The 24797-nt window shown below is 54.5% G+C and overlaps 1 protein-coding gene across 1 annotated transcript in view; it reads left to right on the forward strand.

Moving 5' to 3' along the window:
- Positions 1-23333, forward strand: part of RTN4RL1 (reticulon 4 receptor like 1) — a 47265-nt gene extending 23932 nt beyond the window's left edge. Inside the window, exon 2 of the mRNA XM_090026432.1 lies at positions 19116-23333. Within this exon, the coding sequence (XP_089882558.1) occupies positions 19116-20479 (1364 nt within the window). The 3' untranslated portion in view covers positions 20480-23333. The remainder of the gene's footprint in view (positions 1-19115) is intronic.
- The last annotated feature ends 1464 nt before the right edge of the window (positions 23334-24797 follow it).

The following is a 24797-nucleotide window of genomic DNA, read 5'->3' on the forward strand; positions in this document are numbered from 1 at the left end:
CACAATTGGATTTTGTCTTCTCTACCTGGAGGGATCGGTATCTTGTCCGCACTCTGCAGCTCTCAGTAGGCCTTTGCAGCGAAGGGGCAGGAGAGGCCGGAGAAAGGAACAACTATATCCAATGGCCAAGTGAAGCGCACCTTTCCAGAGAGGCTGGATGTGGCGAATCGATCCTGTACATTGAGTCGCTCGGTTTAAGGCTCTGAAACTGTGGCGGTTTTACTCCCTCCCTGGGTTTTGTCCCGTTTTCTTCTGTGCAACTAGTGACTTTGTACTGTGGAGGCATTGGCCAGCCCAGCCTAGCTCACACTTCTCTCCTCCGAGCCCCAGGGTCTCGGGGCCTGTGTGCACCGCCTCCCCATGCACCTTGGAGCAGTGCCACGCACCATGCCCTGCTGCCCACCCTGCGCCGTGCGGGCCGAGTCCCGGGAACGGGATGACGCAGTCCCTTAGTGTGCCAGAGAGGATGAGAGAGCCGCTCCGGCCGCAGCGACGCCGTCTCGTTTTGGGAACTGGCGCGCGTGGGCAGGACCGAACCAGGGCACGCTTCCTGTGGCACCAGCCTCGGGGTGCAAGGGCTCCTGAGAGCGTGCGGTGGCCCTGAAGCACTCTCCTCTCCCGGGAGCCAGCAGCAATTGGCCACTCCACCTTCTCTGTTTCTTTCTCGTTCCCACTTCATGGTGTTAACCAAAACCCCCCACTACCAGACTTGTAATTGTAGGGCTGCTGGCCTTGTAAACACTTTCATACGAAGCAATAGCCCTCTTTTTTTCCTTTTCTATCTCTCTGAATTGATTGTCTCCATTCATACTTATCTACCTAAGTATCTGTCAAAGTTTTTATACAATGCTCATCACCATGGTATCTGAACACCTTGCAAGAGTGAAAAAGAAAGTTGCCATTATAAGAATCCTCCCAGGATTTCGCTGCGTTCACCAGATCATAATGTCAGTTTGTAAAAAGTACTTCATGTTGTTCTTGCTTTCTTCCTCATGCGCCTCAGATTTACGTCAAAAACACTTGGGTGCGTTAAGACTCTTCTTAAAATCTTCCTGTTGTTTACTACAGAGCCCTGCTCTGCATCCCGGGGACACACCCCGAGTGATTCGTGCGAACAGGCGGCTTCCTTCCACCCCCTTCCCGGGCAGCCGGCCAGGAGCCCAGGGCACCCGCGCGTGTCCGTGGAGGCCACCTCCCGTGAACGGTCTCTGCCCACAGCAAGCCCTTGCTCCGCAAACCTGCGCCTATCTCTGTGTTTCCCAAGGACACCGGTGGAGAAAACACAGCCTTTTCCTGGTATTATTAGTAAAGTATCACTTCAGCGCTCGGCTCCATTAAATCATCTCCATTTATTATCAATAAGAGAGGCTGGAAGGAGAGAATTGATTGGGAAGGCTGCTCTACAGTCGGTGTCTACGTATTGATAATGACAGTTATTCTCACTGTCTGTGACATCATCTGTACCCTCCTGATTGAATTACGGGTTTATAATCTGCCTCCTGTCTGTCTCTTCCAATGATGCAGCTTTGGTCCACGCTGTGCGCGAGGCTCGGATGGTGAACTTGAGCTGCCTTAATTTAATAAGTAGCAGGCAGATAACAAACTCGGATAGCTGTGGGATCTCTGGCCTCTCTCTCCAGCCGGCAATGTACTGATTTCAGTTTGGGTGCTGGCAGGATAACCTTCATCTCTGTGCTTGTGCATGCTGGTCGTGCTCTCGGATCTGCGATGGGGCTCCGCTCTATCCCTTCTGAAAGGCTTCTGCGGTGGCTTTTCAACCCCTATCAGCACCGAACATGCTCCGACAGTGACCTGCATGTCGGTATTCGCCGTGGCAGATCAGAACACGCATGTTTACATTAGCTACATCTGATGCAGGGTTGGTTTCCGCCGGGCAAGGTCTGAGCTTACAGCCTTGCCTCTGCTGTGGGATTTCAGTGAACCACGGGCAGGGAAGGGGAGCGCAAGGGAGCCCTGTGTCCTCACCAGCCTGCCCTGTCACCGGCGGCAGAAGGACATGCAACACAGCAGCAGCTGTGTTTGATCTTGTGCTTTCTCACGCCAATGTATGAAAAGTTGCAATTAGCAAAGGGCTCACACATACGAACGTTCAGTGGGAAGAGAGAGGCTCCAAATGAAGCCTGAAAGGTTATTCCAATAAGAGGGAGTCCACTTCGCAGCTGAGACCAGTTCCTTGGGAGTCTCGTGGATGAGACGGGGGCGTACACGCAATTCAGCATGTGCTGAGATGGGGCGAGTCCAAGGAGACATCAGGAGCTGGCAGCTCAGCTGAGGAAGCTTCCTGTTTTTTAAATGCGTCTCTGACCCCAGCGCTGCCACTCCAGACGTTTCCACGAAGGGGCTGCTCCGTATCCTCCCAGAGCCGCTGACAGCTTCAGAGCCTTGGGCAGCCACTTCTTTGTAACCGCACCAGAATCAAACATGCCTGATAAGAGCAGCTCAATATTGACTGGAGTGAAGCATATCACAGGGGAATCAAAGCAAAAGGGGGACAGGGCCACCGCGCGCTGCTCTGTGTACCGACTCTGCGAGCATGGGAGGGTGTTTACATAAGCACAAAAGCACCGAGAGTAGACGGGTGAACCTGTGCACTCCACCGCCTTCCCGGGAATCAGTCACTGCTGCCTTCCCAGGCTGCTAGCATGACACAGGCTTTGGCAAACTCATTCTGTGGATTATAAGATGTGAAATGAGTTCTGTGGCATCCGTGAACCCCAGAGGTTCCTAGATTGTTTGCTAGATGACTTAATAAAAAAATATATATTTATTCTGCAAATCAGGCAAGAGGCTTGTGCAGGGAGGCTTTACAGAAACCTCTTTTCTGAAAACAATTCTGATTTTTCAATGGATCCTTGTAGTGTGGAGAATCTGTCGCGAGTCAGAGCAAGAAATTATAGGAGGGAGGTAACAGCTCCTCCAGCCCGGGCCTCTCTAGGTAGGAGCAGGAGAGCTCTGCCAGCAATAGCTTGTCCCAGCACAGGGCCCAGCAGGGGATGGGGTAAGAGTCCGTGCAAAGATGCTTCATTTTCGGAGGAAGAGACCAAGCTTTGGAAAGCTGACGTGGTCGGTAGGGGTGTCCCGAAGGTCTCCCCAGGAGATGCACAGGCTCCTGTTCCCACGCACGAGCCGTGCCACAGTGTTGCCGTTAGACCCCCGTGGCTCTCTGTGGGTAGCTGAAAACTACCGACTGCCTTTCGTAGATTAGCAGGTAACATTTAACGGTGGGATCTATTAGCATTGACTGGGGGGGAAAGGCACTTGTTAACTTCCAGGTCTGCTCAGCATCAGTGAGATGGGAAGTCTGCTTCTCGAAGCCAGAGCCAGAGGAGGCCCCGCGGACAGCCTTTGGGGGCTAATGGATCTGTGTGTTTAACAACATCCTGAGTCTGCACAGCAGCAATGAAGAGCGATTTATTTTCTCCAGGAAGGAAGGAGGTTTGGCTAATTAGGAAGTAATGAAGGCCCTGTAAAAACAGCTATTGATGAAGAGCCAGTCAGGGAGCACTTGGGAAATGTGAGCAGACACAAATCAGCGGGGCGGGGGGCAGGGCGCGCCCCCCCATAGCAGGGAACTGGCTGAGCCGCCGCGCGCACTTGGGGATCCCGGCTGCTGCACGAGGGCCTGGGCGTCCAGCGCGCAGGGCGGGGTCGGGGCCTGCGAACGACCTCTGCGGCGTCCACGTGCCGCGGGTGAAGGGCATCCTTGCCCCTTGACATAGGATGAGGCTGATTTCCAGCACGTCCTGGCTGCAGAGGGGACAAGCCCCTGCAGACGGGCAGCAGGGGCTCCCAGCTCGCCAGCACGAGGGCGGAGGGGAGCAGTGCACAGCGCGGGGTCGGAGACACCTGGCAGCCATGCTGCTCCCAGCCTCTCGCCTCTCCACCGTATGAAATGGTGCAGGAATACTAGCTGCAGAAGAGCTTGCCGCCTCTCCACTCCCAGCCCCTCTCGCCAAGGCTGTTTATAAGCAGTAGTGTTTAAATGCCTTTTATGTGGTGACTCAAATGATGAAAGGCCCGAAAATGGGACTAACAAAGACGAGTTGTACTTCAGAATAAAATACCATGAAAGCGGCAGATGCTGTCGTAAGAATAAATTGTATCAACAGTGATCAGATGGGGAGTGAAAAGTCAGAATGGAGCCGTTCCCTCTTTCCTGTTTCCAGCGGCAATGTCTGGGTCCGAGAATTCAGCCAAAATCAGGCAGGAAGAAAGGCTTGTCTGACAAGGCGTTTCAAAGCTTCCCAGGAGCCTCTGGAGATGATGTGGTCACTTGGACAGGAAAACGGAGCCCCTCAGTTTTAATGAGCTTTTCAGCTCCTTTCCTTTTCCCTTTTGCCAGGATTTTTCCCTTAAATAAAACTATTTATTCTGTTTTTAACTCTGCAAAATGGGCATTTAAGCCACCAGACAAGGAGCTCACGGCTAAAATGTTGCTGTCACTGGGATGATTCAGATTCGTTGCTGGTTGCCATAAGCATGTTTCGGCTGCAGCTGGTGCTAGAAGGGAACTGCTGGGCCGTGAGATCTGTGCTGGAGTCTGCTCCACAAACCCTCGCGCGCGCAGCCAGGCTGGGAGAGCCTCGTCCAGGCGGCTGGCATTAGCAATCAGTACCACAGCAGGAGAGACAGTCGGCCTGGCAGGAGGGAGGGGGAGATCCGCACTTGGCCGCCTCTTCCAGACCGCTCAGCCGGACCGTCCATCCACGGGGCTGGGGAACGGAGGCCTCTGGCACAGAGTTACAGCCCTGGGCTAGGCAGCGGTTCAGGAAGCAGGAGAGATGAACATCCCTGTGAGGCACCTGCCTGCATATCCCTTGCCAGATGAATTGCTCCTGAAATGGCATGCTCCTTTTCCAGGCAGGTTTTGCATGGTCAGAAGGGGAGGGGGCACAGAGGAGGGCAACGAGAAAGGATAAGCACCTTGAAAGTCCTGCAGACCAAGGAGGACTGAACGGACAGGGACTTGCCTTAGAAAGGAGGCACGCAACGGGAACAGCACCCGTGCACGTTAACGGATGGAGGGAGGAGGAGGGAGGCGGGGAACTCCTGTTCTCCCTGCCTCGGAGCCTGGGAGGAAGAGCATCGACCTTGCACTAAATCCAAAGCTGCCGAATTCAAAGGACTCTTTTCACACCCTGTGTGATTAGACGCTCTGTCCCCCAGATGCGTGTGGGGCGGGTGACTCCATGAGATGAGAGCAGGAGCCGGGGGTTTGTACAGAGAACCACCCTACCCCGAGGGCCCTTGTCAACCCTGGCAGAACAGAAAGGCCTGGTGCTCCAGGGCTGCCGCCAGCGTCTGGCTCCCAGGGACCAGGGTGAGCCCACATGGCGTGGGGAGGAGGAGCAGATGGTGCCCTCCGGCACCTCCATCTAGCTGCACCACAGGTCTGCATCAGGGCAGTTCCTATGTGCCCGACCATGCGGCACAGCTGCAGTCTGCGCTGACATGCCCCTCGCTCCACGCGGGCTGATGGCACAGCAGCAGCCACCGCCAAACGTGCAGGGACGCTCCCTTTGCCGGTGAGAACTCGCCCGCCCGGTTGTACGCTGTCACTTGACCGCTCGCCTCTGTCTCTGGGGAGAAACCCTTCCTTTGACGACAAAGGTAGGAGAGGCCAGACACGAGACAGGCTGGGTCTCCTCCCGCAACCTGACTGCAGCAGGGACCTGTGCAGCGTGCAGGTGTTTCCTGATGGGATCCTTTCCCCACGCACAAGTGCATGCACATGCCTTTTGTTCACTGAGTGCAGCTGGGAAGCCTTATTGCATTCCCGGTTTCCTGGCGGAGGGCACATCAGTCCCACAGTCCGGAGCTGCTGGAGAAATTGATTTGAGAGGGTCTGATGTCTGAACTCAGCATCTCTTGCTAAAGCAGTCAGACACCAGCGTGCTTGGCTTTACACCAATGCCAGGTCTCTGTGTGCCTCGTCCTCACTGCCAATACCTAGTGAAGAAGGGAACACAGCAGGATTATAATGGTGTAGTGAGAAACAGACTCAGATGAACCTGAAGAAAAGGGACTGGAGTCACGTGAATGATCTTCAGGGCCTCGTTGGAGGGTATGCAGCATCCGCCCACAGGGTCTGCCGCAGGAATCAGGGCCAGGAGCTGGAAGGTGGGGGGCAGGAGGGGCACCCACAGTCAGGAGCGAGGAGCCGCTATCCACCTGTTACAACTTTGTCCAGCAGAGCTTTAAATTGCAGGCACTGCGCTCCCCTCCACCCCCAGCTCCCTTTCAGTCTCAGCTCCGCTGTTCTGATCTAGGCCAACGCTGCATTAATAGGAGTCATCAATCCAGGCTTCAGTGGTGACCACAAGGTCACAGCCACTTCTAGCAGCGCCTTCGTTTGTGTACAGACACTTCAGTCCATTAGTACTTTTCTTAGCCTTCTACTTTTCTTTCACAGCAACAGTATCTCCCGCCTCGCAAAGTGCACGGCAGAGCATTTGAGTTAGGAGAAAGCTCCTGCTTTCCTCCTTTCCCACTTTTTTAAAAACTGCCTACAACTCTCCAAGGGGCTTGAATCCCAGTGTCATTCTCCCCTTGTACTCGGCCTTGGTGAGGCCGCAGCTGGAGTCCTGCATCCAGTTTTCGGCTCCACAATTCAAAAAGGACGTGGAGAAGCTTGAGAGAGTCCAGAGGAGAGCCACGCACGTGATCAGAGGTCGGGAAAACAGATCTTATGATGACAGGCTGAGAGCCATGGGACTCTTTAGCCCGGAAAAGCGCAGGCTCAGCGGGGATCTGGTGGCCACCTATAAGTTTATCAGGGGTGACCACCAGGATCTGGGGGAACGTCTGTTCACCAGAGCGCCCCAAGGGATGACGAGGTCGAACGGTCACAAACTCCTGCAAGACCCTTTCAGGCTGGACATAAGGAAGAGTTTCTTTACTGTCCGAGCCCCCAAGGTCTGGAACAGCCTGCCAGCGGAGGTGGTTCAAGCACCTACATTGAACACCTTCAGGAGTAAATTGGATGCTTATCTTGCTGGGATCCTATGACCCCAGCTGACTTCCTGCCCTTTGGGCAGGGGGCTGGACTCGATGATCTCCCGAGGTCCCTTCCAGCCCTAATGTCTATGAAATCTATGAAATATCCTCTTAAGCAGCTGCTGCCAGCTCCACACCCATTCTCACACACCAGATACAGCCGTGTGCTAGTCTGAGGCCACCATTCCTCATTACACACCAGTGCCCCATCAGTCAGTGCCCAGGGCCAAGCACATTTTCAGTTCTCTTCCCAGGTGCCTAACACTGCCCTCGATCACACCAGGTCTCCCCAATCTGCACTCTGCATGGAGCTCCCATGCACTTGGCCTCACAGCACCTTATCCCCATTGCTTGCCACATCAGGGAAGCAGCCAAGTGCCTATGGCACCCTGGAAGGGCTTTGGTAGGGATCCTTACAGCCGGGCCGCTATTTCCCAGGCCCAGCTGTGAGATGCTCGTGGCACTCAACACCCCCCAGCCCACCAGAAATGGCGAGGGTTTTTGAAGCCCAGGAACAGGCGGGTTTTATTCTGTGCAGTAATAATATGTGTGCATAAAATGCAGAGGACACACCATGCATCGCTGAGGGCATCCCTGTAGAAGGCGACAACGCGGTCCATCCAGCCTGTGGGTTTCCTTCAAGCCGCAGCAGGAAGCCAGGCAAGAGAGGGAGGGGAAGGTCAATGCCGAGGCCTAGAGGGAGGCCGAGCAGATTTCAGGGCAATGCTGTTTTCTTTACTCTGACAAGGGAAAGGCTAATCTGCATCATTTCCATCGCACAACCACTCCACTGCCACCTTGCCCTGCCGGAGGGATGCGAGTGGGCCTTAGCGACAATGAGAACCCAGCCCACGAGTCCGTGGGCAGCGTTCAGAGAAAGCCACCGTTCCTGCCTTGCTGTACAGCGTGCAGAAACCTGGGGCCAGAGCGCAGCGCGGCCTGCCCGTGTCTGCAGGCAGCCTGAAACAGCAGCTCAGAGAGGAACGGCCGCGGTCAACTCGACGAGCTGTCCACTCGGAAACCCAGCCCTGGCCGCGCACGTTCCAGTCGTTAGCCATTTTACTACCGATCCTTTTGACAGAAACGGCCTCCGCCTGTGCTTATCCCGCACTGCCTGCCAAGACCCTCAGCACCAAAATCGCAACTGCCAAAGCCCGCTTCTCTCCGAGAACCTACAGGAGGCAATTCTGCATCAGCACACAAGTATAACACACTACATTTAATAGTAACACAGGGGGTTCTGCACTGATCTTATTATTCGTGTTCATATTGAATTCACAGCAGCTTTGCAAAATCTCCTGGCACCCAGATTTCAGTGATTTCACAAAGGATTCAGGTCCAACTTACCACACAACACTCAGGCCTGCGTCTACACAGACACAGGCCACCTCTCACAGCACCAAGTAATAACCATAATGATGCTAAGTGCTTATCTAGCACATCCTATCCTCACATTAGCTAATTAAGCCTACAACAGCCTTGTGAGCTGGGGACGTATTATCCCCATTCTACAGGTCACAGAAAGAATGAGGTGATGGCTATTAACATCCCTCTGCTTTGAGAGGCCGCACTTTTATGAGGCCTGTTTCTGCTTTGAAGGAGCCGAGTACAATGCAGGCAGAGGGCTCTCGGCAATGCCAGCTGCTGGATCATAGTCCCCTGGCCCCTTGTGGCCACGTGCCCCGTGTAAGTGCAGGTCCGTGCCCCTGCTCCTCGCCCCAGGACGGGGCATCCCGCCGTCTCCACGACTCCGGTGCAAAGTGCCGACCTTCTGCGGACACGAGACCCTTTCCCCCGGCTTGCGCTCAGTGCTGAGCCAGCTCCCCCTCGTTAACCAGGAGGGCTCATGCCCGCGCTCTGTTATGGCGCCAGACCCCGGCCTCTGAAGGAGACCAACGGCGGGCAGGGAAGGAAGTGCCGTTTCTGCAGGGCTGGGAAGAGGCAGAGACTGGAGAGCCCAGGCAGCTCTCCAAGCCATGAGCCCCTTTGGCGGGAGGGAGGCAGAACCCAGCGCGACACTGTTGTCCACCTCGATGCTCTCCTTCCGCCAAAGGGAACAGGGCAGGGCTCGGTGGCAATGGGGACTGATCCCATGCTCCTGTCATCGGGGACACATGGGGCCGTTCAGTAAAACAGAGGGGCTGGGAACTGGCAGAGACAGTGCAGGGTCATGGGCAGAAGCCACGCTGCGAGACATCGCTGCAGCCAGGGCACCGCAGGTCGGGTGCATGCAGAAGCAGCGTCCTCATGACCGGTTGCATAAGACAGGCCAAAATACCCCCTGAGGGCTGCCCGCCACCTTGCCCCTGAACCACCTCTACCTGACGGGGCTCAGAAAGCATTTCCCTGGGGGGCGGTCTGTGCACGGGCAGATGCTCTGTGCAGTTCGTCCTGAAGCCTCTGGCATTTGCCATGGTCACGGGGGTCCTGAGCCAGGCAGACAGCTGGTCCAAGCTGCAGGGCGACTCCCCTGCTCCCGGACCTGGGCGCACACTGCTGCGGGCATCTCCTCGCCGGCAGCGTGGCTCTCAGGATTTACACTTGCCTCTGCTCTGAAGCACTTCTCGCCGAAAGGAAGACCCCGGGTCCCGCCGGGGGAACGAGCCAGTGAATCTGCCTCCTTCACTTGTTAGCTTCTTCCGCACGAGACTTGCGTTCGTCTCAGATGATTTGTGTCATTTCACCTGTCACTGTTTTGTCGCCGCACCTGGGAGGCCTCAGTAGCTGGTTGCTTTGTAAAGAGAAGGATCCTTATCACTCTTATGAATGAGCTGCTTTGCATTTCTGTGAACGGGCAGGAAAATCCCATCACCTCAGGATGGAAGGGAGTCGAAGTCACTGATGATTTCCCGGGAGACACAGATGGACAGACAGCCCATTAAGCTGCAGTCCCAGGGCATTTCTCTCTCCTTGGGCAGCATTACAACTCCCGCTCGCTCCCGCCGCGAGCGCCGGAGGGTCGCTCCACCCTGTCCTTTCCTCTCAGCCCGCGAGGCACCTCTGTCCCGCCGTGGGCTGCGCGCAGCCCCGGCTGGAGCCCACCTGTTCTGCTCCTGCACTGGTTCGAAAGGCCACAAACACGGGGCCTTCGGCGCTCCAGCTTTGGTGGCTCACCAGTCCCAGATCCTGAGCCCAGGCGGGGCCACCAGGGCCCATGACCAAGGGTCCTGCCCAGCTCGCTGCCTGCGCTGCCAGGTGGAGTCCCAGCCCTGCGGGGAGCGCGGCGCAGCGGCAAGGGCAGTGCGCAGGAGGCGCGGACAGGGAAGCACTCTCCTGGCCGCGCTGTCCTGTCCGGGGAGAGCAAGGGACAGGCTCGAGCAGTGATTTGCAACCTTTTTCACTTGCAGGCTCCTTTGGAAATTTTGAACGGAGGCACGAGCCTCTGTGAATTGCAGGTGTGGGCATTCGCATACTGTTGATTGATCGTAGTCACCTTTTGTGAACCCCTCAGACAGTCTGCGGGCCCCCAGGAGTCCATGGACCATGGGTTGAATGGGCCAGGGGATTATTCCTGGCCTCACCAGCCTGCCTCCCCGAGCAGTTGAGGCAGGATGGAGCCATCTCGCAGACGGGACCCCGGACAGCCGGCGCAGACAGCCCCCAGACTTGTGCTCCCAAAGCCTCCAGAAGGCAGCTGGCCGGGCGGCCCCCCGGCTTCCCACGCGCAGGGTGGGGAGCACAGGCGCTGCAGTGAACTCCCTGCAGCTCTTCTGGGGACGGCATTCGAGGGAACCACTGGAGCAAACAGAGATGAAGATTGGCTTCCCAGGCGCTGTCTGCACGCGAGCAGCAGGCCGGTGCCTCGCTGAGGAACGGTCTCAGAGGAGAGCCCTGGCTCCTGGCTCGCACGCCACCGCACCGCCCTAGGCCGTCAGCCCCGCCGCGAAGCCGGGCCGCAGAGCTCCTCCGCAGCGGCCGAGGCAGCCTTCCTCGCCTCGCCACCCAGACCGTCGTCGCAGAAGGTAAATTCCAAAATGGGGTTAAATGAAGACAAAAGATTAGAAGAAAAAACACTGTGTTCTCTCTGCTCTCTGCATACATTAGCACTGAAACAAGTATTTAAATTAAACGAGTTTCCATATCTGAGTTTCCAATCCCACAGTCAGTGCTGCCACCGGGCTTATTTTTTTCTATTTACTCTAGGTTGAAGAGAGAGGGAGAGACAAAGACAGAGAGGAGCGCTAATTAAACAGGGAGCTCCACATTAGGGTACAAATCCTTTGGACCTCCAGACACCTTGTCAATGTCTGGAGTTATTTATTATTTTTCAGGGCGGTTTGTAGCTTCTAATGGAGCCCCCCGCACCTGGGAGGGGCTGGGAGCAGCTCTCCGGGTGGATTAGTGTGCTGGAAGCGTTATTGCTTTCCTTCACTGTGAATTCGGGAGCGATTCCCTGATGGCTGCACTCTATATAGAAGTGAATCGGTGCTAATTTGTTTTTGAGGATCACACATCCGCCAACATGCGAAAGACAATCCTGACTTTCAATGTATGCTTCGAGCCACTGTTATGGCAAACAATAGCAAATAAACAAGCCAGCCGGTCCGGACCTCCCCTGGCTATTAGGCCGGATTTGGAGAACTGCTGCCCTGCAACGGACTTTAATTTCCATCACTCATGTAAATTTATGCCACCCACTTCCAGAAACGCGTGTTTTGCTCTTTGTCTGTGGTTCTGCAGGCACCGGGCTCTTTATATTCGCACCTTGACGATGTCAGGCGGAATTACAACTCTGAGCTCTCTCCCAGCAGTGGCCTGCCAGTGCCCAGATGGGCTCACGCCGTGCAAACGATGCCGCAGCGGTGCCGCGTGCCCACAGAGCTCCCGCACAACATGCTTCAACTGCAGAGTGCTTCTCGGGCTGGGCCCGCTGATCTCACGGGACACAGCCCCAAACACAGCTGCGAGGCGACGGCGGGAGTCGGCTTGCGGCTGCCCGCAGGCCTGTCCTGTCCACGTTGCTCCTCGCTCACGTTTCAGCTGTAAGCAACGAGGGGCAAGGGCAAGCCTTGGCTTCTATGGCTAGTTTGTACAGGGCGAGCGCGGGGGAGCCCAGGTCCCCGATGCTAGCGCCGCACAGGCAAGCCGCGGGCAGCCCTTTGCTGTGGAAATGACCTGCTTCGCAGGCAGCAACTTTGAGCTGGGAAAGCAAGACGGCATCTTCACGGGCAGCTCCCTCCTCAGCTGCTCGGTGCCGCTCAGAGGAGCCTCCGAAACACGTAACTCGTGCTGTCTCCCTACGGCAGGCTGTTCGGCGAGCGCGCGAGTGCCGTGACACAGCAGCAGAGACGCTGCGATGCCTGTGCTTTCTGCAGCCCCTCTCGCTGGCACAGAAAGCCACAGGGATTTAGTGTTTGGACTGAGTGCCACAGAGGAGAGTGAGCACGAAGGGCTCCCGTCGCAGCTCCATATTCCAGATTGCCCTTGAGCTTCACTGCCACCGAGACTGGGAACGAATAAATGAGCGAGGCCCATCGCCCTGGGGAGACCACACACCTGGTGCAGGGCCAGCTGCCTGCCCGGCCACCTCCCCTTTTGTCCGTCTGCGTGGTTCAGAGGGACAAAGCCTGTAGGCAGGGCAGAGGGCCCTGCTGAAATGAAAGACAAAGCTACAGTTTCAAGCTGAGCTATTGATTTTTGCATTATTACACTAAGAAATTTATGGTCTGGTTTAGAAAGGCAATAAGAGACAGCGAGCAAGTTCTGAGAACTTCCAGGTGACCTTGGCCTTGACCTTGAGAGAGGGGGAGGAGCAGAGGAAGGCCGAACGTTCCCACGCAGGGTAAGCAAAGCCCACGCAGACCCCTAAGCGACTTGTCCTGGAGACGCTGCCGATCACAGGGCTCTGTCCTCATTAAGGCTGGCAGCCGGGAAGGTTTTACCTCCAAGCAGGCTCTTGCCAAAGGGAGCGCTGCCCGGCACAACCTAGGCTACCTAGCACCCAAGCAAAGCAATCGCCCTCCTGCTGCTCAGCAGCTTTTCCCTCCTGTCGGAAGCACTGATAATGTCCTCAGGGCTCCTGGTCCTTTGTCATTTGCTGCCTGCCTGCAGCAACACTAATGCACCGCGGAAGGCTCGACTTCCCTCGCTCCCAGCGGGAGCAGCCTTCTTGGCACCGGGCTCAGGAAGTTGGTAGTAAGGCGACTGCTGCTGTGCGGCGGGGAGCCTGGACGGAGGCAGGACAGCCTGGAGCAAGAGACGCTCGGGGCGAAGGCCGAGGGCGCAGTGGTCCGGGGCACCAGTCACTCTGCACGTTTCAACCCCCAGGTGTTCAGCGCGGTGGCTGGACTGGCCTCAGCACGGCCGGAGGAGGCTTACGGCAGGCACTGCGGGTTCCTAGAGGGGCCCTGGTTGCTAAAGCTCATGTCGTGATCTCCGTTTTCCTCCTGACTTTTTAGGGGGCGCTTTCCAAGTGCATCGTTTTGCACATATTCCTTCCAAGAGGCTTGTACGGCGTCCTTCCTTCTGCGTTCCCCTGTGATCCGCTGCGTCTGGGAAGGGAATTCCCGTTTTTAGAGGGGGGGAGAGGGGCATAAATTAGGCCAATATCCAGCCATGCGCAGTTTTGAGTAGCAGGTAAAAAGCATCCTCCTGTTCCTCCTCCCCCGCACCCCAAAATAACCCTGACATCATGCTCCATGCCAGAGCCGCGTGGAGCCAGTGGCCTCCAAGCTCGTCTTCTACCTTTGAGGTCACAATTGCCATTAAATCACAGCTTGCCTAACCAAATTATACAACAACGAAATTATCTCCAATGATTTTTATGTTGCTGAAATGTTCCAGAACCGCCAGGGTGATTACTGGGGGATTGGAAGCAGCTGTCACTCTATCAGAAACCATCATTCTAAGCAGCTGGAATCTGTCAGTTATTTATGACACCGTTTGCAGAAAATGATGAAGGTGGATGGGTGGCTGGCACCGCTCGTCTGCATCGCGCCGCGCGCGGGAAGGGCACCCCGGCGCCGGCTCCTGGCTCCTGCCTCCAGGAGCGACACGCAGATGCCGCGGGAGACGGCGCACTGAGCCCAGTGCCTCTGCAGCAGCTGCGGGGCTCGCACCGCACAGCGCGGCACCCAGACGGCACGGGTGGCACGGTGCCGCGCGGCGTACCCCGCTGCCCTCGCTCCTGTCAGGCTCCAGCGGCTGCTCTCCGCCGGGCAAAGGCGAAGCGGTGGCCGCTGGGGAACGTCACTGGGGTGCCAGCCTGGGCCAGAGCTGCTTGCACTGCAAAGAGGTATCTACCGAGCACGGCTCCAAGGCGCCGGCTTGCTAAAACATCCCGATTCCCAGGGCTTTGCTAGGCGCGGGCCACCTCTGCTGCTTGCTGCCTCTCAGACCTCGCGGGGAACAGGCACTTCTGGAACTTTTGCTTCCGGCGACCGCTGCGCGACCGTCCCTTTCTGGGTCAGGCTCAGCGTCAAAGCAAATGCTCCTGCAGGTTTGAAACCCCGTCTTTGTCTCTCTTCCAGAAAGTTTGGTCTGATAGAAACAGTGTTGGGGAGATGGGAAATGTCTCTCTGCAGCATCTCCATAGCCAGTCGGTGAAGTTACACCAGGTGTGAATTTGGCCTCAGGCCTGATGACTAAGCTCCTGCCTCCTTGATAGCCCTGACTGTGAACAAAGGCCCTGTGCTTTCCCCCACTTGCAGCCTGTTCTAGTTAAGTATTATTATTTATACCACGGAGTAGCTATAGATGGTGTTTTATAGCAGTAAAATACATAAATCGACAACCAGACGACTAGGTCCTTGCCCTAAAGAGCTCATAAATCTAACAGCACGATCAAGACCAGTAGCACACAGCAAGCAGTCCACGGCACTGCGTGTGGATGCAGCCAGCCTAGACAGGTCTTGCAGAGCAGAAGTTTTAGGAGGAATTTGAAGGGAAAGCTTGACAAAGGTAGAGGCAGAAACTTGCCTTGGAGACCGAGGTCGTGCCCTGGAAGGGCCCCCACGTCGGCTGCCTGTGAGAAGCATAAATCTAGGCGAGGCAGCCTGATGCAGCGAGGAGGTCTTTAATGGAGCTCAGCCGGACTGCATTCGTGGAGGTTGGACAGAGGAGGCGGAGGCACCTTGTGCATCCCAGCTGCTGCAGCTCTCCTCCAGGTTACAGAGCCTGCTCTGCCCTGGCTCTGCACGGCACGAGCTGAACGGGGCCGTGCCTGGGGCTGAGGCACAAACGGGGGAGCACAAAGCCGAACACCCCCGCAGATACCCCCTGCCAGAGGATTTTCCCCTGGCTTGCTCCTTTGGCTTTTGGGCTACAGGCAAGCGAGACACGGGGGCATCTGAACTCCAAGGCCTCCAGGCGTGGGGCTTGCACACAGGAAGCCTGTCATGGATTTGGGAGTACCTGAAGCCCCAGGCTGAAGTCTGGGATGGAGGATACTGGGCGGTGGTAGCGCTGCACAGACTTGAATGACTGAGTTCTGCTCAGCGGGTAGATTTCGGTACCAATTTGGCTAATTCAGCCTGAGACGCTAATTTAAACAAAAAGAAAAAAGATGTAGACAGAGCAGAGACGAGGCCAAAGCAGACCAGAGACAGTGCAGTGTCTCTTGGGGACCGCTGGCTCTGTTCACTGGCCTCCCAGCCCTTCTGACCTCTTCAGCTCCAGCACAAGTTCAGGCTTACCACGAGATGCATAATGGGGTGTATAACAACTCATCCAGTGCTGCATATAGCAAGTCCTTATTCATTAATAATGCATTCAGGAGGAGTGATTTCCACTTCCAATAATAAGGCTGATACGATAGAAACTAGCAGGTAATGAAGAACATTTATAATGATGTTAGTCTAATAATGAGTGTAATACCGTTAAAAGTAAGACTGCAAGCTGGACACATCCAAAGATAAATTATTTCAAGCATCCATTAACTAATGCCTAATTAATGCCCAATTATACGAAGCTATATGGGGAAATAATCTGGACAGCCCAATGAATTCACTCCAGTCAGGAAGATCACGGTAAAAACCCAAGTGAGTGCAGAACGAGACCATGAATGGAAATGTGGGGTGGAAACAATGCGGTGGCTGTGTGTAATAATAACAGTGAGACGCCAGCCAGGTCGTTGGCATCTTTACCAGTGTCAGCAGCGCTGCATTTTCTTAAAATGCTTAATTAAAAGGTTTCCACGGTGTTTTTCCGTTCAGCTTTTCAAACTCTCCCTACCCGTCTACTTTTGACACGCATGCCAGTGACACTCCATCTGCCTCACAGCTTTTGCTGGAGGAAGTTGAAAGGTCTGCACTCAAGATAATAGAAGGTTTTTCAGCAAGTTAATCACATTCTGGCTTTCAGCAGAGGAAAGAAGGTCCCAGCAGGGGACTCTGGCTCCTAAAGAGCAGTTCTTCTGAGCTGTGGTCAGCGGTGGCCCTTCCAAATGAAGGAAGGGCTGTAACACGCAGGCTACTACGCAGCAGGAGCCACGCGACAGGTCACAACAGCCTAGCAGGACTTACGAGATAAAGGGCTTAATAGTTCCCACGATCCACTTCACTGGTCCCGGGCTGCCCACCTCTGGATTTAAGTTTGGGGCCCGTTGATGGGACCAGGCTCTCACCTATCACATGGTGATGGCAGATAATCAGAAGATGCAATGAGCAGAAGCTACTGCCATCTTCAACTGTCGCTGTCAAGGTGTAGTTAGAGGAAAGGTGCCTGCTTTCCTCTGTACAACCCTATTGCCCGAAGTATCTGTGCTGCTAGGCTCCTATTCCCTGCCTATTTCCTCAGCACCATTTATACCGCATCAATTCACATTAGCCCGACACACGTCTCCTCCTCCAAAATGAGCTTTGGACCACGCTGTAGTTACGGGACAAGCCTGACTCTTGGGCAGTTTCTCAGCCCTGTGCAGAAGGTGTTTTCAACCCTGCCACACTGGGCTAGTACCACTGCACCCGCTCCACCCATCCATATGGCAGGGGGGAAGGGGCCCGCCATGGCGCAGCGCTAAGTGGCCTGTGCCAGCATCGTACACGTTATCCCCCACGCCGCCAGACTATCACGCCGCACATGTTCACGAGCAGTCTTGTTAGCACAGAGGCAAATGCATCACGGGGCCACGTGTTGAACTCCTGCTTTTAGGCACCAAGCAATCTTCCGACCCGCTGCTTAAAATGGGGAGGGGGTTCCCCGAGCCAGCCCCTTCCGCACGAGCCCTCACACCAACCGCCTTCACACGGGGAGCGCACCCCAGCGATCGGTGCCCGGGAGGACGCTGCTAACACACACGGGGTCCGAGCACGTCTCCGTGGTTCAGCGTCAGCGCTGTTACAAACGGAGACAAGGCAACACCCATCCCTGTTGCACTGCGGAGTGGTTTTGTGCCCAAATGCAAAGTGCAGCTTTTCCGGCAAGTTTGCAACCGGGACTGGGAAACGTTTGGTTCTTTAGGCAGAGAACGAGGGAGAGTTGGGGACAGACAAAACCTCGGGGGATAAGTAGTTGTAAGGCACCAGAGCCCTCCCTCTCTTGCAGTCAACAATGTATAATGGTGAAGCCACACTAACACGCGAACGGCTTGAGGAGCGCGCCTAATACACAACGGTAATAGTAAGCGCTCCAGTTATTATACACTTCTGACTGACAGCCCTTCTTTGTCAATGCACAGGGATGAGAAATCATTCACGCCAGCAAATGCAAACTTGCAACTTTTGAAGGGCACGATTCAGAGAAGTCCACTGCTCTCATCATAGGATCCTACCAAACGTTTGGGCTCAGCCGGATTTTATTACCAGCACACTCAAAGATGCCTGCTTTTTGCTGGCCCTTGTTGAGAGTTTGGGTAGTCCAGTCACTCTAAAATATGATAACTTTGCATTCAAAGAGCGGAGCCAGATGGACAGATCAATTAACAATCAACGGTGCAGCAGTATCTCACAGTACACAACTGAGGAAAGCAGCCATAGAAGTATACTTTTCAATAGAAAGTGTCAGGGAAAAGCAGATTTTCTATTCTCTTCTCAACATTTGGTCTGACTGCTAAATCCCCCTTCCCAGCTTGAGCTGCAGGAAAAGGGGCTTATAAAACTCTGGGAGTTGCAGGACTTCCAGTGATGGCCTGGACCGGGTGAGTGCTCCTTCTAGCCCAGCTTGTAGGAAAATTATGCTTCAGCAGATGGTCAGAGGTTTCCAAGACAGGACGGCACTTGTGTACAGTACTCAGAGCTCCCACTCTGCTCCTATAATGTCCAGGCACAGGCTGCATTAGTGAGCGCGCGAGTGGAAGACATTGGTCTTCGACGTGGCTGTGAATGAGGGATGAGGGCCCCTTGCAAATGTTTGAAAGTCCTTCCATGCAGAAGGGCAACCCCAAAAAGAGCAGTGTTTTCCAAAGAGTGGGATCAGGAGGTGCGTGGGGGGTGAACCCCACCATCCAAAGGCTAAATAAAGCCATTTTTGCCTTTTGTTCTCTGCTGTAATAGAGCCACATACACAGGCCCTCTCCGTGGCAACAGAAGGTGTAGTGTGTCGTGTCACAGGAGATCCACGAAAATGCTTGAGCACCCACTTCCCGTGCTGCTCGTTCTTGCTGGAGAAGGCGGGGGGAGGGGGGACGCAGCCATGAGACGGACCTGGTTTCCTACATCTGCTCCATTCAGTGGCTCTGCACGTGCGTGGTGCTCCTGGGTGCAAAGCAGCAGCCTGCACCTGGGAAACGCCGTCTAGCAGGCAGGAGAACTGGAGGTGGAGGGGGAAACGGTATCCGCAGACCCTTTTGTCATATTTGCACCTCTGTCTTTGCTTCTCCACAGACGTGAGAAGTGGTTTTATTTGCATAAATCTGCTAGTTGCCCAACCACAGTGCAGAACACCAGCACGTGACCAAGGTGAGCGTTTACCCATCACAAGTAAACAGGGAAAGCCTGATCAAATACTCCCTCCGCCGACGCGTGTTTGAGCAGAGCGGTTACCTGCCCCCCGCAACCTAAGGCTGCCTCTGGATAATTCATGAACAGAAAAAAGGATTGAGTTAATTGGATGAATTTTTCACTAAGAGCAATCCCAGCAGCTGTGACTGCGAGGCAGGTGGTTGTGAAGGATTGACAAGATGTCTTAATTCGACTAACCCTGTTTTCTCCCTTTCCGAACAGGGGGTTTTGTGGAGCTGCTCCTGATGCTGTTTGGCCTCGAGATTCCCTTCACCGCATGCTGCCCCACTGACTGCGTCTGCTACCCGTCGCCCATGACTGTCAGCTGCCAGGCCCACAACTTCGTGGCGATTCCCGAGGGGATTCCAGAGAACAGCGAGAGGATTTTCCTGCAAAACAACCAGATCACCTTGCTCCTGCGCGGTCACTTCAGCCCTTCCATGGTCACCTTGTGGATCTACTCCAACAACATCACCTTCATCGACCCAGACACCTTCGATGGGTTTGTTCACCTGGAGGAGCTGGACTTGGGAGATAACCGCTATTTGAGGGCTTTGGCAGCAGAGACCTTCCAAGGGCTGGCGAAACTCCATGCCTTGTACCTGTACAAATGTGGGCTGAGCTCCTTGCCCAGTGGGATATTTGGTGGCCTCCACAATCTACAGTACCTTTATCTACAAGATAACCACATAGAGTTCCTGCAGGATGACATCTTTGTTGACCTAGTCAACCTCAGCCATCTCTTCCTCCATGGGAACAAGCTCTGGAGCCTGCATCAGAACACGTTCAGGGGGCTAATAAACCTGGATAGGTTGCTCATCCATCAAAACCAGCTGCAGTGGGTCCACAGACGGGCTTTCCACGACCTCCGAAGACTGACCACGCTTTTCCTGTTCAATAATAGCCTTTCCGAGCTCCACGGGGAGTGCCTCGCGCACCTGGCGGCCCTGGAGTTTCTCCGGCTGAATGGCAATCCTTGGAGCTGCGACTGCAAGGCCAGGTCGCTCTGGGAATGGCTGCGCAGGTTCAGAGGTTCCAGTTCCAGCGTGATTTGCGAATCTCCTGAGCAGATGCACGGCAAGGACCTGAAGATGCTAAAAGTAGAGGACTTTAGGAACTGTTCTGGGTCTGAGTCCCTCCATCAGATCAAAACACACACGTTCTCCACAGCCGACAGAGGAGTGCCCAAAGACCACCACCCCCACCACTCCTCCAGGGAGAAGGGCAAGGAGAGAGGGATGGAGCATGGTTTACACAGCAGCCAGCCTGCACCACCTCCTGGCTCGCGTCCAGGCTACAGAAAGCCCAGCAAGAACTGCACCAGCCACAAAAGCCGCAACCGAACCTCTAAACCGGTGTCCCTGGGGCCACGGAAAAGCATTCACGAGGTTCAGGACTACGTGCCTGACTACCAGCACAAATTCAGCTTTGGCATGATGCCCACAGCACCACCAAAGCGGAAGGGTAAGTGTACCCGGCGGACACCCATTCGACCCCCCAGTGGAGTCCAGCAGGCAGCTGGGAGCTCGCGGGTCAGGGCCTCTTTTCTGGTTTTTATCATGGTGTTAGCGGTCATAATACGCTGAGCCGGGCTGTGACGGACAGAATCTGTACTGCCACCAATCTACAAAGGACCAGAGTTTCTTTTCTTCTTCTTTTTTTGTACATGGAGAATTTGGCCTTGTGAAGGAAAGAATGTTGTTTAGGCTTTGGATGGTCTCCATACATGGACGGGTGGATTATAAACATGGACTGTACAGAACGTGCACGGCAGGATCGGATTAAAGGCATTATCACATCCTTGTCACAAACAGCCCCAACTGAGCACCTACAAAAAAGCCAACCTTACAAAAACAGATCAAAGGGACAGGAGCTAATCCTCCATTAATAACAACTGGACAGACATGGACAGTAGCTGTGCTCTATGTGAAATCCTGTTAATTTGAGAGAGCTCTGAAAGACCCTGCGATTACTGAAGGGAACGTAACTGCTGTAAAAACGATCACCAATTAAGCCTACACTGTTTATCTGAAACTGTGCGCAGACACTTACAAAACGTGGAATAAGGACATCGGTTCTCCCACATTCTGCCCCTTTTGGCTCCGAACCCACAGGCCAACGTTGGCTGGAAATCTCTTGGAAGACAATCTCAAATCCCTGAATATCTCAGGCACACAGCAGAACAGGGCTTGCCTGCTGGGCTAGGAGTAGCCAACTACCAAAGGAAAGACTGATTAGAGGTGGAAATTAAAAACTTAAAAGGATTGAGGTACCTACAGAAGGTGCGTCTTTTGTAACCGTGTTCACATATAAAAAACAAACAAATGCACAGGTCCCTTCCCCTCAATTAACCGTATGTATGTCTTATAATGTTTATAAACTATACAGAAACTATATCTTCAGAACTAAGGATTGTATCGGTGGATTTATAGCAAAACAGTATCTGATTTTCTCTAGTAAGCAATTGGCAGCAGTGCCTACAGATGCCGGCCAGCCACCCGTCAGGCTCGGCATGCGCGGGGGGAACCACAGCAGACCAATTTAGAGCACTAGCCTTTTCGAGGTTTTTTGTATGCAATGCAACAGAGTCCATATCTGAAGAGCCAAAACTCACTCGTATGCCCTAACTTGTAACCCGTCACATGGGAAGGGGATGAATTAGAAATGTCCAGCCCAAACAAACACAGCCATAGAGCTCCGTCTCCTAGAAAGCGCCCCCAGCCCTGGGGCAGGAGAGAGGCCTTTCTAGCTGGAGTCCGAGGCGGTTCCCAACAGTGTTAGTCGTGTGAGGACCTTTATAGCTGGTCTAAGGTTTTCACCCCAGTGGAGGGAGCGGAGTCGGGACTGGCTGCAGACGGTCCCGACGGAGCGGGGAAGGTTTTGTTCCGTAAAAAGAACAGATTTGGCTACGGAGAACTGAGAAAGACGCGGAAGGCGATTGACTGGGAATCTTGTCAGTGACCTGTAAGAAACGTAGAGCCCACGACTTCTGTCCACAAGAGAGAAAAAATGCACAGGGCGGCAAAGCGAGAGGCGCTGTGTGAAGAGGGGGAGGAGGAGGAGGAGGAGGAGGAGCAGGTCCGCCGGCTCCCCTGGCCGCAGGCCGGAGCTGGAGCTCGCGTCGCGGTCCGGTGCGGGCTGGCTGTGGCAGAGACGGCAGTGTTAGTGATCGCAGCCTGCGGGCTATCAGAGACGGTGTCCCAAATTTTGCACAAACAATCAATGTTAATTCCCTGTCAGAGTGGCTATGTGAGAAGAAACAAAACAGTGAAGTTAATGAAAGAGGGAAATAAAAGCGATGTTGGACAAGCCAGGCCTGTTTTTCATTTCCTAACCCGGTTGCAGCTGCAGTGACACATCTCTAGCCTGTAGCTCCTGTTTGGAGCCAGACACCAATCCTAAGGACGCGACTCGTGCTCTCTATCATGTACACGGCGGCCAAGCAAGGCTGCGCTGACTCACTGTAACCTCAGGAAAATGTCTGCTCTCCAAACCGCTGTCGTCCGGGCGAGCAGCATTTCCCAGCCCCATCATTCAGGGAGCCTTTCGCCACTGGGCACCGTGTGAACGGCCCACGAGCTCTGCCCCGCACTGGGGCGCGGAGGAGGAGCAGGGGGCGGGCTCGGGGCGGGCGGCAGGGCACAAACTCCCCATTAAACGTCGCAGGCGCCTGCCGGGGGCCCATCTTCATCGAGGTTCTTGGAGCTGAGCTGGGAAACGCCCCGAATCCACCTGTTCTGGGGACAGAATATGCCAGTGTCACGTCACGTGTCCCGAGGACACGGCGTGGTCCTAGAAGCAGGCGGCTAAAACATTTAGCTGGAAACCAGCGCAGCATCTCCTGCCAGCCGAGTGTGGAGCGGGACAAGCTGGGAGATGGCGCGGGGGCTGCCAAACTGAGCCAGAGAACGGCAGGAACAGCACTGGGAAGACAGAGGAATCGCTTAGCTTGTCTTGTCCCCTCTGTTCCAGCTCCTCTCCAACTTCTCCATCTACAGGGCTCTAAACCTCCACTAAAGGGATGTCCAATGCAGCCAGAACAAATAATCTGCGATCTGAAATAGCTCCCTCACGTCCTACACACGATAACCAAGAGCAGCTGAATGTTTCTGGCACTGTCCTTTAGAACTGGAGGATGTTGTTACGTTGGTTATTTCACTTCATACTCTGGAAATCAAAGCTCTCAGTGGGAGAATGAAGAAGAGAAGCACTTTATTAATTTTTTTAAAGTCTCCATGTAACTCCTGTAATATAGAAGTGAGATGTCAGCACAGGGGATGCTAATGTTTTAGAAGTGATTTGGGTGCAGCAGGCAATGCGGGTACTCTTTGAGATGAATTATATTAGAACAGACTATGCCTGGCCCTAAACCATAATTGTATTTTTAGTATCTTTGCCTCTAAGATGTAGAAAAAATAAAGGCAACTCCATCATGTATTACATCCCTTGTCAATCAAATGCTCCGACTCCTAGCAATAAAGGATGCTGTTGAACAACCCAAAGTGAGACATAATGAACTGCTAAACAGGGGAAACCACCTGGCCCATCACAGCCTTTAAGTCTCCACCACATTCCTCTTATCCCCCTTCTCGCTGCAGGCCTCTGTACCCGCTCCTCCCCTGCAGCCGCATCTGCTGCAGTACCGGTTCATCTGTACGGCTTGCTCTGACTTCTGCCCGTCAGGCGTCGGAGTCACTGAGGTGGGGAGGGGAACCATTCGCAAACCTAGACAGGATGTCCCTTTCTAAAAGTCCTGCCCTACCGCAGCCGGATGCTGTGGGTGGGATGGAGGAATCACTGGGGATTGCCCGTGGCCTACCCGACATGGCAGGTCAAGGTAGATGATCACACTGGTTTGTTCTGGCCTTAAGATCTGTGAATCCTCCCCCCGTCAAACCAAACCCGGCCCAGACCCTCCAAGCCCTACGCGAGCGTGTGGGAAGGGATGAGGAGAAGGCCAGTTGCCAGCGCAGTTAGTCCCATTAGCAGAGAGAGAAGCATGCCAGCCCCTGGGAGAAGAGCCAGCCACTGCTCCAAGCTGTGCTGCTTACACGTAGGGCAGCCCACTTTATCACAGCATACAACCCTCTTGCCTGGACAAGGCCATCGCCCCGCTGGAAAGATGAGGGGAGCCGGGCACCGAGCTGGACTGGGTACAGCGGCAAGCTCGCCTCTGCAGCTGCACGCGTTCCTCTTGTTGCTCAGGAGGCAGCTTGCCCATCGCCCGTGGCCAGGCCCTGGGCTGAGCACTTCCCATCCCTGCTGCACCCCTGGGAAACGTGCCTGGCCACTGTCTATTCCTCCCATTGGCTTGTCACCTTCACGCATCTCTACACCAGGCGGCACTTCCCCTTCAGAGCCACACTCCCATAGGCGATGCCAGCCCTTCCCCGTCTGGTCGCCTTGTTCCTCTTTATTTCGTTGCCGCCATAAGCTTTTATATCCCAGCTTTGGTTTCCTCGTACAAATCATTTGCACAGCGTATAAACAAAAGAGAACCCCAAACAGACTCCAGATTATGTCTCTGGAAATTCACTCGCAGCTACAGAAACCCATTTCCAGCCACATGCTGTTTTCTGAGCCTGAGCCAATTTTCTACCCATTTTACCTCTTTCCCATGATTCTACGCTTCAGTCACAATCGTTAGCAAGGAGCCTTATCATATGCACTTTGAAAACCCAGGCATACGATGCCCTCTCCTTTCCACCTTTCTGCCCAGACAGGGAAGAATTCAAAGAACCAAAGGAAGTTAGTCAAAAGAAAGCTTCCCTTTTTCAGCCCAAGCAGACATCAAATTAAACAGTTTCAAGCATCCTCCCCGGGGCTTATGTGCAGTTTCTTGACCAGTACTTGCTTCACGCAGTGTGTGGCCTTTCTTCCTCCTTTTTAAGATAAAAACGATCC

Source organism: Crocodylus siamensis, chromosome 13 (assembly GCF_052110815.1).
Source record: "Crocodylus siamensis isolate JL-2025a chromosome 13, ASM5211081v1, whole genome shotgun sequence".
Lineage (NCBI taxonomy): Eukaryota > Metazoa > Chordata > Crocodylia > Crocodylidae > Crocodylus > Crocodylus siamensis.